At 43.4% G+C, this 13,333-nt stretch overlaps 1 protein-coding gene across 1 annotated transcript in view; it reads right to left on the minus strand.

Moving 5' to 3' along the window:
- Positions 1-12,170, minus strand: part of LOC111224439 (protocadherin-16-like) — a 73,363-nt gene extending 61,193 nt beyond the window's left edge. The window contains exon 1 of the mRNA XM_022748923.1: positions 10,449-12,170. Within this exon, the coding sequence (XP_022604644.1) occupies positions 10,449-12,170 (1,722 nt within the window). The remainder of the gene's footprint in view (positions 1-10,448) is intronic.
- Positions 12,171-13,333: the final 1,163 nt, after the last annotated feature.

Below are 13,333 nucleotides of genomic sequence, written 5' to 3' on the forward strand. Positions count from 1 at the left end.
GGCTGCAGAAATCTTCTTTACTCACTCAAACTCACTCTAATGTCTAAAATGTGCTTTCTTAAAGGACAAAGGTTTGCTCTTGTTAAGGGAAGGTTATACGAGCAGAAGACTTCCGCGCAGTTCATTTCATAAGGTCGACTCAATGGTAATAAGAGAATAAAAACTGCATAGATACCACTGTGCCTATTAAATTGTAGAATTAGTATGCTTGAGGAAAAAAAGAAAAAAAAACTGCAAAGGAAGGCCCATGAATAAAAAATGGCGCCGTAGCAGCGATGACAGGGATGGTGACAGGGGAAGAACGCTGACTGAAAGTGGCTGAGATTTAAAGCCAGAAAAAAAGGGCTGATTATTTTCTCATCTTTCCAGCACGGTCTTAATATACTCAGTACATGACTGTTCTCTACAAAAGGTGGCTGCCAAAACATTAGAATTGTAACGGTGCATTAAACTTCCAGAGCTGAAGCTTAAACACTCAAATTACATGTCGTGGTATAGATGAAATGCCTTGTGCTCGCATGTCGGTAAGGTTTGGATGTTTTAAGTCATATTTTAATTGCATTCGGGCACACTGATGAGTGACATTTCTAATGCGGAGGAGAGAACTACTGTGATCATTACATGATGCTCACAGCACTGAGAATTACATTTTGGGGATGCACTGGAATCATAATGTACAATTTGAAAATCCTGCACGTGCTGTGGCAGCTTTTACATCAAATCGTGACCATGAAATGAGCCTCTCTACGTGAGGGTATTATCTATCATGCAGCACAACAAGTAAGAGATTCGCCATCTAAACTGTCTTATCAATCATTCCGTTTGCTTTGGAGACCCCACATCTATTGGATATAGCCCAGGAGACCTCACAGATGTTGTCAAAATCAACTTTAAAATCACTCAATGGATTCCCCTGGGTTCAAAACAGTATTTATATTTCATCAAAGCTTTTGTTTTAGTAGTGATGATGAAATTGCCTGCATCCTGTATTCAAATTCACTGGCTGACTCACTGCGACTATTGTCAAGACATTAGACCGGTAGGCTTGCGATTGACAGGGACAGTTCATGTGGGGAAAATGTCAATGAGTAATTCACTCCCCCTTCCTCAATAACTAAGTGCCCTTGAGCAAAACCTGCTCTGCTCTGTGACCAGCAGTGGAAGACGGTGGTTGCACAGGAAAGCTGTGAATGGGACACACGAAGGGAACAAAACAATCAAGCAGCTGTGTCTTAACTTCTCCTGAATTACCAAAGAGTTAAAAAGACAAACTATCCGGTCCGAGGCAGATCTTTGAATGGGCTAGTGTTATTCCAGCATGCCGTGACTTCACATACAAAAGGTAAATTGCTACATTAATCAACATATCCGCTGTCGGGGCTAATCAGGGCCTGTAAGCAATAAGTTGTTGATAGTAAAAATTGGCAGCAGGTGACTCTTTAGTTCTCTCCAGGCACCAAACCAAAGATCTGCACAGGTCTGCAAACCAAGATCATTCACATCTGCAGAGCCCCACAGTCCTGCTCAGTGAGATTAACCGCCCACCACATGAGAGTGAGGTCGTACTCAAGCCACTCCACAACTATGACGTGAAAAGTAAACCTCTGAAAGTGTTCTGTAACCAGAGCAGCAGAACAGGTGATTCAAAAGGTCACTTGGTTGTAAAGAAGGGCAGATGGATCCAGAGCAGCGGATGTTCAGAGGAGATGATACAGTATTCTGTAGCACATGACACAAATTCAACTGGGATTTGAGGCTTTTGTAGTTCAGGGATCTGATGAAATATATTATGCATCATTTCCAGGGATCCTCTATAAAGACACAGCCAGGTTTGACTGGAGACGGCTTCTGAAACCAGATGTCTGGATGCTCACAGCCCTGGCAATGATGCATTGGCTTGTTGAAAGCATCAACAACTTGTTTCTCCATTACGCCGGCTACTGCACTGACCGGCTCCTTGTCTGCATTGATTTGAGTGGTGAGACGACTGCAAACAATATGCACTTTTTCTGGGCACTTGACCACAAAGTATTTTTTCATACACCCTCTGAGTGTGATCAGCTTCTCCTGACAGCCTGAAAGAGGGTCTCTGTACGGTGAGCACAGGCCATTCAAAGTAAAAACACAGAAATGTAAGGTCAGTATTTTTCAATTTTTTTTCAGTTCACATTCCAAGGTGCTGCAACTCAATATGGTTCTGCCCCGATTGGCTCAGACTGGCTGTGTGTCAAGCCTTAAACCTACTCTCTAATGGAAATGTGGTGCAGAGCACTGATGTGCATCATTTTAGTTTGTCCATGAGCCGCCAAAATAATATCTGGCCCATAAATTTCCCTGCTCCCGAGAATCCTGCGTTGATACTTTGGATCCCACAAGATGCATTTGTGAGGCAATCAGGGAGGAACCCAGGGCACTGATTAGAGAATTTCTTCCACCCTTAAACCCCGTCTACACCAAGACACGCACACCCCAGCCCCTGGCTTTTTGTTCGCCTGCTCTGATACCACATCACACATCTTGAGTCCTGCACTCCTGCATACCAGCGCTGCCTAATTACAGCAGAGAGTCCCACTGCTTCTTATGCTGCCTCCCGGCTCCTCACAGCACCATGCTACACACAACAATCTAAACAAAGATTTGGCCTTTCAACACGCTGGTTAAAAGAAGCAGCACACCACTCTCAACATAAACTCTGGAGCACCAGACCAAATTAGCCTTATTGATGAGGTACATAGCACTGTGGTAATTAGTTCCCCCGCTAAATCTTTAAATCACCTCCCAGCCCTCAGAGGACGTCTGTGTTAAGCTAAGCCGTTGTCTCCTCATTACAACTAATCTGCAGTGTGGATGCATTACCTTAGAATAGATAAGCCATAACAGATGTCCTCCTTTATAACACAAGGGGCGTTTCTTGCAGATGTGGCGAAGGCTTCAAGATATGCAACCAACAGTGTGAGGGTGGACCACCGTGGAGCATCAGTACACACAGACTGGGAGTCTGGTTGGAGCAGGCCTGGGTGCCTCAGTGTCTGAAGCCAAGACAGACAACGTTGGCTAACCGCGATGTAAAAGCGGAGCGTCTCTCCCCACAAACCTCCTTCTCCATATGGTTTGTTGCTCTCTCACTCTTGCTATCGTTTCCTCCGTCGTACAAGGCTTGAAAAAACTACTTACTCACTACAACTGAGCTAGGCCTGAGTACCAGAAAATGTTGGGCATTTTTGCTTGATAAATGGCCACCATTAATCAATGATTAAAATTGCTGTTGAGAAATTTTCTGTTGATCAGCTAATTCATCAATCACCCAATCTAACTTATTATTTCAATGCAATTAGGGCTGGGTATCATTTGAATAAGTATGATATATAAATATCAGTACCAATAACAAAATAATACTTTTTAAGATATCTTCAAGGAATGCAACTGTTTTTTCAAGTAATCACTTTTTTTCATGTAAGAAAACAATTTCTTACATGAATAAAATAATATTGTCTTTAAACAAGCAGACATATTTTGAGAACTTTGGCTAAATAAAACCGCATGCTAAATTTGCCAAAATAATTATTTAAATCTAAAAACTGGCTGATCAAAGAACAACTATAAGGGGGAACACAAATCTCAGAAGGCATTATTCATACAAGGTGCCTGGTTACATTTTAGTCATTACCAAAAATGTACTGAGGTTCAATACCCAGCACTAAGTACAGGAGCTGGGAGTTTTCATAGCATCATTACTGTTAACAAGCATCTGCAAAACATCCTGCTGTAACAGCCACAGTGTAGGGCCCACATTTTCCTGACCACACAGAGAGATAGCCTTGGCTTTAGACTCTTTACCTCTGGCCTTGTTTGTATTCTGCATTTCTGTTTTACCACCTCTTTCCTGAAACTCTACCCCCTATCACCTATTTCTCACATGAGGATATGAGGTGCTGACTAATCCCTGTGCTCAGCTCCCTTCACAGCCCCAATCAGAGCGGGTAGTAAACCGACATTGATTGCACTGAGAGCAGAAATAGGTTGATCTGACCACACGCCCGGTAACTGAATGCACCAGTGTTTCCATGCGCTTGTTGGGTTCAGTAACATTCTTCTCAATCGTTATTTCAACTGGCAGCCAGTGCAGCAGCAAGGCTGGAGCACAAAAAAAAAAAAGGGGGGGGCTGAGGTTGCTGGCAGACGAAAGCCATGCATTCCTTGTAACAGTGAAGTTCTGGATATGGAGACGATTTGCTCAGTGGTTAAGATATTCTAGTGCTGTGTATATATAGTACATGCTTTTCTAGGAGGAGGCACTTTTGTCATGAATGTAAAATACAACATGGTTGCAACTGAGTAACTATAATACCTGGATTCCATCATCACACCAAAAATTTGATTTGTTACTGTTTGTTTGGGATCTACTTTTCCCTGATTAGTGATTTTTGTTACCTGGCAAGCTGTCACTCAGCGTCTGCTTTCCAGTCTGGTGGCTTCTGATGGACAGCAGGGGACTGGATGGATGATTTAGCACAGATTTGCTTTGGAACAGAGTGAATATCACGAGCAGATGACGCTTCCTGATGCCCAGCTTGTTTAGCAGCGCCAACTGCCTTGCACATGTGCAGGGGGACCACGGGCTGTGAGAACAGAAGGCCTGGCAGCCCTCGTCACAGCGAGCCTCTCCGTCTATCCCCCCTCTCCCACTCAGTCGTCTCAAAGGAGCAGGGAGGCGAAGTAGATATTTGTCTCTATTTATGAAGGTCAAGCAAAAGTGCTCCCCTTGAGCCGGAAGACACACACCTGCAGTCTGACTTCACTCTGTCGGTAATTTAAACCCATGTATTTCTTGCATCATCAAATTAGATAAGCCTCGGCCTGGTCTGACTGGGACCCACAAGGAAGTGTGTTCGCGCCACTCCAGGGAGGCTGGAGCATCCCCTGGCAGGCAGATGTGCTGCTCTCACCTGCTCCGATGCACATGTCACCACCACTCCGGGGGGAAAAGGGGAAGTGAAGAGGTGTAATTGGATCACATGGGGGACACAGCAGTGTGGGAAAGGGAACTGGGAAGAGATAAGGAGTCTGGATGGACATGGAGTAAGAGTAAAGAGAGACAAACAGAGATAAAGAGACAGGAAGAGTGAGAGAGAACCCACCCCACAGAGTCAGAGGAGAGATGTTTGAGGAGGGATCAACAGCTGGATCCAGCTGCTGAGTCGGAGCTGTGTCACAGCTGCCAGAGGCTGACTGTCCCTCAGGAGACCAAACTGTTTTCTTTCTCTCTCTCTCTCTCTCTCTCTCTCTCTTTCTCTCTCCTTCCACACACACTCACACTCTTTCATAGAAACTTGGAAGCAGTGACGAGACGCCTGCCTCACCTGCAGGAGACAGTCGGGCAGACAGACTGTATTCATGAAATTTCTTGTCCCATGAGAGAGCTATATAAGCCCATCTTCTTTCTTTGCCAGATGTGGGCAGGAAACCCCTCCAGCAGGCTTTTATCTCTCACAACTTTTGCTTCACAGCCAACACTCCGCGTGACTGCATCCCAGCCTGCACTGACCTCTGTGAAGTCTCCCTGAAGTCCTGTAAACACTGCTTGCTTTACCACTCAGCATTCACGCAACACACAGCAACCAACAAAGAAGCCTTATTGCATGTTTTGCAAAATATTACTGGCGGGTGGTGGCACCTGTATGACACAGCAACACTTTTATATATTATATAAGTTTGAGCAGGTGATGTTTAAAAGATAGTTTTAGACTAAACTTACTAACTTAACTTAGTTTCATAGCTAAAAGGAATTAGTAATATTCCAAATCAATCGACTACTGTATCTGACATAACTACTGATGCTGCTGAAATGTAAGTCAATTACTCAGTTATCCAGTTGACTAAATTGAAGTCGTCTTTCAGACAAAAATACCAAACATTTATACATTTCAGCTTTTCAAATGTGAGGACTTCACATAATTAAAAATCCAATCCAAAACAATTATCACGACATTAATCAATAATGAAAATAATTTTTAGCTGCAGCGCTAGAACAAACACAGCCCGAAGTCCATGAGAGCAATTTTGTTTCACAGTTTGGTGTTCAAATACTCACAGCTTTGGTTTTCCCTAATGAGCACTATTTCCTCCCCGCTTCTGTATTCAACCATATAACATTAAAATTGTCACCACAACTTTCTCCTCTTCCTGTGCTGTAGGAAAGAGGGAGGCAGTGGATTTGCTGATGGACGTCTGAGCACAATAAAATGCGCTCAGCTGTCTCAAGCCCAGTAACTTTGACCTGAACACCCACACTCTATCCAGATGTACATCAGTGTTTATGTTCGCTTCAGTGCCCCTGCTAGGCCCAGGAGTAAGTGTTCAAGGAAGTATTACATTTGCGAACACATTAAGTAGCACATCCAGTTTCCTGCAATTTTACCATTCCCTGAAAATACTGTTATACCGCAGAGCCACAGCGAAGCTCGGTAGTTAGTATGAGGAAAAAGAAACAGAGGAGACCAAGAGCAGAGTCAGCTCGCCTCAAGCTAAACCAATCTCACGGGGAGACAGGCTGGTCTGGTATTAAAACAGACAAGTGAGCATTCCGTTTGACACAAACCATCCCCAGAAAAATGTCTGGTAAGAATTGATTACACGTTTTTTGTACAGAAATACCAATCTGAAACTGGCAATTTCACTCAGTTCCATAGTTAGTCTCACTTATTTGCAAAAAAATTGAAATCTCATTTGGATACCCTGGAAAATGCTAGGCTTGAGAAGTTAGCAAAGTCCATTACAGACGGACTATTACAGAGAGTGATTGAGCAGTCAGGTGTCCCTCTCGGTCACCAAATCGTTGCATTTTACCTGGCTGTTGAGCAGAACCTCAGTTTGGGTGAAAGCCAAACAGCAATTTCTAAGCACTAATGGAAGAATTGCTGAGAAAATAAGGTTGAAACTTAAGAGTAGCAGCTATAACATTGCAAGAAGAAACTTTCTGTGGAGCAGCAGAGAGCTACACAACTCAACATAAACTAACCTCTGCAATCACAAAATAATGAATGAGATTGTGAAAAGCAAGATATATTTAAACAATGCCGGCTTTTCCAACGTCCCCTGAGGACGCGACGACTAAAGCAAGCACTGAAATTTAACAGTGAACGCCAGATGTTTATCCTGAATGTACTGTAAAGAGCATTATGAACACTTCTGGATCATGAAAGATATTATCTCACACCACTGCAGTAGCCACCTTTTATAATCAGCGAACACAGGCTCAAGGACAAAATGGCACAAGGTAATGGAATCAGTGTTATTAGCACCTGCCTGGCAGTACCCAGTAGGTGGTCACTATAGTACAAAAAGAGCGTGGAAAATGTGAGGCACCAGTGTGAAAGAAACACATTCTTTCAATCATTCATACTTTCTCTCCAGGGCAATTATGAGTATTCTTTTTTCCCCAAAGACTGGTTGCTTTTATGTTGGCAGGAATAGAGAAGTGCCACTTCACTGAGGTACCGCTTTCAACTATGCTGCCTTTAAAGATTTCACTGAAATAATGAATGTGTTTGGGTGGTGCTGTATGTTACGCTGCTTAAAAAGACTCTGCATCTGTAGTTATCTAAACTATAAGTAGCAGATTCAGAGCACTTTCGCGCACATAAAAATCCCAGCCAAAGCATAACAATCCTACACGCTATCACCAGTGTTTTTTCATTAGTCAAAACGTTGCCGAGACATCACTGAGACAGGAAGCACTTTGGGTGGCGAGGGAGCAGATAAATGCAAAAGTTTGGGTTACAGCTTCAAGAAAGACAAAATGTTTGCGCCTTCACTCGCAGCAATCTGCGTTCTTCTCATGTTGCTAAGGGGGCTGCAGCAATGACAAGCGGTCCATTCTGTCATGAACATTGGGGTGGGGGGGGGGTTGAAAATTAGGTCTGGCCTATCCTCACACCCAGCTAATGTGAAATGAAGTGAAATCAGATAAGAATTTGGAGCGGGACAGACCAACAGACAGACAAGGAAGCCCCCCTGCTCATGTCACCTCCGCCACTCATGCCAGTGCTTGTCAGGGCTCATTTCCCCCTCAGCTGCCTGGAGACCCCCTCTCGCCTTTCTACTGGAGCCAGAACGACCCCCCCAAACACAGACAGAGGGACAATTCTTAGCAGAGACGCACTCCAAACCAACCAAAAACCACAAGGATATGAGGTGTAAATTATTCCCCAATGCAAGATTCTGACATAACTAACTGGAAAGCTTCATTATTTCATAAGTGAAATAACACATAACTCTCAAAGCCAAGACAGCAAGCTTTACTGAATTTGGAGATATTAAGGCTGGCTGATGTGCCTCATTATCCCTAATGACATCTTATATTACTCTTCTTCCTCCATGTTAGGAATCAAAAACCATTATGCTTAATGGCCAAATTAAATGACCTTCGAGTAATGATTTTTTTTTTCATCTTGTTCTTTTTCCTATTTTTCTAAAAGAAACGTCACACATTTGTAATAAAACGCGCACTGGCGTATGTAACAATGTAACAGTACCTCGAGAGTGAATGCATGCTTGCAACCCACAATTTAAAATGAGATATATAAAATAATGCGACAGAGATTTTTAACCTCTACAAATTCCAGAAAATGTGTAAAAGTGGACACACTTTGAAAATTAATAATGAAGAATAGAATTAGTAATGGCTCATGAACCACGTTCCACAATGCAGCTCATGGTTCTTAAAATGTTGTGTTTAATGTTGTATTTGATTTCCCCTCTCAAGGATGACCTATTTTCTTAGCAGTAGATCTTAAATATTGAATTACAAGACTGATTGGTGTTAATATGCTTAAGTTCTTATTTTTAGTTATATTTTTCTCCCCCACATCTTATTATAATGTCACCCATAAACCAGATCATGTTTAGCAGAAAGTGACAAAATATCCCAGGCACAGCACAGTGGAGCCAGACCACATTAGAATAATCATGAACTGCTGTGCTGGTGACCTGCGGAGGAGAGAAAAAAAAAAAAAAAAAAAGAGCCACTTCAAACGTTTGAATTAATGATCACAATACCCATATTGTAATGTTTTTTGGACAGCATTGTGTATGGAAAAAGGGGACATTGGGAATTTCATCAACAGAGAAAAAAAGTTAGTCATCAGATGTCTTGCTGAGATGTTTGGATGTAGAGCTGGCACCCTGAGTAAGAGCAGTCTGTTCTCACATGGCCCGCCAAACACACGTCTGCAGCATCCAGGCAGGCCCAAGAGAGGCCAGAGAGCAGTGGCTTTGAAGAACTACTTCATACTTGGACCCTGTGAGGCCACTGATCAAGCATGTCATACTCTGAGAGTTGTTTGAAAGCAGGTAGTAATGTTTTTGGAGGCAATGCAGAGGGAAGACTAAAGTCTGACCATCTCTAGTTTGAAAGAAAACAAAATATGGTTTTTCAGATATTTTCACAGAACATGAACTTCAACCCACATTGGAAAGAGTGATCGTAGAGCTTTACAGTTTTCCAAAACATACATTTTTTTTAATTATTCTTTGGTTCACTTTCCAAATTCCATAATCAATTTCAGTACATTCTCGTTTCTCCTTATCCTTGTGGTCCCTGCAATTTATAATTAGGGGACCTCCCACAAGAAGTCCTCGTAGCTTCTATTTCTGCATTCAAGCCAGGAGTCGTGGTAAGGCCTTCGTCTCCCTTCACTCCTCCCTCTCCCAAGGCCAAACACTGGGCCAAGATCCCGTCTGCTGGGCCCTCTGTTTGGACTGCACTCTGTATCCAGCTCCTTGATCCATGCAACACTACTGCAGACACTTGAGGAACAGATTTGTATGGACCTCTACACTTGTAAAAAGAGCTGGCTTTTGTGAGTGTTGTCTTTTTAATAAGATTGCTAAAAGCGAATTGAGAAAACAATATGTTTTAACAAGAAAGGACTGCGGTCACTGGGGGTGCTGTAATTTGTCTGAACTTTAATTCATCTTGTCATCTATAGCCATTTTTTCTCACGCTCAACTAGCCTAATTAAGGTGCCTTTTGAGAGTGAAGTGACATCTATTTCTTGGGATAAAACCTTGAATTTGTCTCTGCCTGCGAATACGTGAAAAACCCCTTTGTGCCTTGGCTGACAGAGGACTTTACACTGCCTGTTACCCTGGAAACCTTTTGAGAGGTGAAGGGGAGGACAGCCAAAGAGGAGATCATCTTGGCCTAAAACCACAGGTAAATCCTCTCTGAGGCAGTCCAGTTTAAATAACTTTACCATTAAAAAGTCTGACAAATTCCTCTTCTATTTGTCTAATAAATTTCCATTTGTTATGCTCTCCACAATTGCCCCCAAGTTGAGTTCAGACTCTTGAGCATGAGCTCAGTGCTGATGTGTGGGAGTGTGTTTACAAAATCAATCAATTCACAAACTGTTAATGAAATAAATCTGCAAAAAGAAATGTCCTACCTCAAGTATGCAGGTTCCTGGAGCTGTGTTCTCTTTGATGGAGACATTGTAGAAGTTTCTCTCAAAAACAGGCTCATTGTCATTTATATCCTGAAGTACGATGTTTACCACAGCAGTGGAGGACAAGGGGGGTTTCCCTCCATCTCTGGCTACCACAGTTATACTGGGATTGGGGTTCTTTTCATAATCCAGCTGAGAGAGAGTGGTGATAATCCCTGTAATGGAGTCTATACTGAACCAGTCGGAGTAGGCGCCTTGGCCTTGTAGGATGCTGTAGTTAATGTCCCCATTGGGCCCCTGGTCTTTGTCTCTAGCTGTCACCTGTAACACAAAACTCCCTGGAAACACCACTTCAGGGATGACCTGTCTGTATACTGGCTGGTCAAACAGAGGAGGGTTGTCATTGACGTCGGTCACCTGGATGATGAAGGAGGACTCGGCCCTGAGAGGAGGCGTGCCTGAGTCTGTCGCCATCACCCTCAGCTCATAGGTGTCTCTCTCCTCCCGGTCCAGAATCTGGTCCACACAGATCAGATAGATGATACTGTCCTTAGTGGTCAGGGCAAACTTTCCATCTCCTCCCTCCAGCGACACATTGACATTGGCATACTCTCCATAGTCTGGGTCAGTGACTGAGATCCTGGCTACATACTGGCCTGGTTGTGCACCTTCGGAGATTCTGGGAGATCCGTCCTCACTGAGAAAGATGATGGTCATAGTGGGCTGGTTGTCATTGTAGTCTCTGACGTGGATGGTGACGAACGCATTGGTCACCTCCGGTTGGGTTGCGTTGTCTTGCGCCTGGACCACCAGCTCATGGACTCTCCTCATCTCAAAATCAAGCGGCTTGTTGAGCGTGATGACGCCAGTCCGGGAGTCGATGACAAAGTAGCGGTCCGGGTCGCTTTGTCTCCTGTTGATTTCATAAAGCACCATCCCGTTGTCCCCTTCATCAGCATCTGTGGCAAACACCTGCAGGATGTTGCTTCCTGGTTGGAGGTTCTCAGATATTATGGCATGGTAGCGGCTCTGGTTGAAAACAGGAGCGTTGTCATTTATGTCTTGTACAATAATATCTAATGTCATCTGATCAGTCCTTTTGGGGGAACCACCATCAAAGGCCTCCAAAGATAAAGTGTAGGTGGATCTTTTCTCTCTGTCTAGAATGGCATTGACCACCAAGTCCAGATAGAGAACCTCACTGCTTCCCTTCCTGGTCTCCAAGGTGAATGCCTGGCCAACATTTCCATCTTTAATAAGGTAGCCCTGTGTCGTAAATTGGCCTTGATCAGCATCCACAGCCGGCTCAAGAGAAAACCTTGTCCCAATGGCTGTCTGCTCTGGGATTTTAAATGTCGCCCGCTTTCTTGTGAACGTCGGGGCATGGTCATTTATGTCATTCACCTTGATGGTCACCTCCACGGTCACACCTGTCATGGTGACTGCAATGAAGTTGTATCTATCCCTCAGTTCCCTGTCAAGAACCTTGGCAGTTTTAATAATGCCCGTGCTCTCGTCTATGTCCAAATCGTTGCCCACGCCTGTTCCCTCGTGGTCTGAGATGAAGTACAGGGATGCTGTGACGCCAGGAGGAAGCCCGGCACTGATGTCACCTACAATTGTGCCTGCTGGTTGTTCCTCATCTAGCTGTAGCTCAAGAGTCCCCAGGACCACTGGGGACTGGACTGTTAGAAGCTCCAAGGCCACATACACCATTAACATTATCCTTCTATTCCACAAACCTTCACGATGCGAAGGGTCCATTATAGACTTCCCAAAACCCTTGGCAGCTGTCTTCATTTTGGCTCCTTCTTTTTAAACCTGGAGGCACACAAAGAGGAAAAGCTGAGCAATGTCAAAACCTGACAACAGCAGAAGAGAAGGTGTATTATTTCTGTGTCGAAATACAGAGTAAGTTAGTTTAAGAAAAACAAATATATGCCTTAAACACTTTCCCATATGTTTTATGGGCTGTATTCCCAACCACAGCAAATACAATAGGCCCTGCATATAACATTTTCCTACACTTCTTAGTTCACATAATAAGTCAACACCTTGTTCCTTCTACATACCAGAAAGCTCTCCTTTGCTAAAGAAACATCAAAACCACAGGTCGGAGCACACTACCTCAGACGGGGAGTCTTTGGCTCTCACTATTCAACTCCAATTAAAAAGGTGCAGGAATCATTTTTGCCAGGCTGCTCACCATAACAGTACCCTCTCATGTAAGTCTAGGAGGTGAGGTCCCGGATTTAATATTTATCTGTGCCACCACATTTAGCTGTCATGGAATGAGCAGTTCTGAGAAACCGCTCCAAGAACCATTTAAAACATTTAACTCTCCCCAAGAAAACATATCTGTCTTCCAATACTTGTGAGAATTAAGACTATGAGTGTTAAATCAAGAAGAAAAAATATCCAAATATTGATATTCAAAAGAAGTGAGGGTGTTAGAATTCCTTGAATAAACAATAGGCACACTCTGGCAATAGACCCATACCACTGCAGAGGATGTGTAATTGAGACTGAGAGACACTGTGGAGCAATGTGGAACTTGTTCAACAAGACTGTCACCATCTGCAGAATAATCCAAAACCACCAAGTGTCTGGCACACATAAAATTATTGTGTCGTTTTCATTAAATAAAAAGACCAGCTTCCAATTGTCTGTGGTTCTGTCTGAATTAATGTTATTCATAACCACTCTGACTTGTTTGCAAAGTAAAATTAGCTTTAATTTTGAGGAAATATATTCAGAAGCACATTATAATGTATTAAATTTAGAGGAATTGGGTTTTGTAGTGAAAGCTCTTCAAGGCTCCCCCCAGTGGTTTAGCTGATACCTGCAAGGAAACACTCACAAAACATCTGTGTATCCATGTGTGA

The sequence above is a fragment of the Seriola dumerili genome, unplaced genomic scaffold (assembly GCF_002260705.1).
Source record: "Seriola dumerili isolate Sdu_G_001 unplaced genomic scaffold, Sdu_1.0 BDQW01000134.1, whole genome shotgun sequence".
NCBI classification, from domain to species: domain Eukaryota; kingdom Metazoa; phylum Chordata; class Actinopteri; order Carangiformes; family Carangidae; genus Seriola; species Seriola dumerili.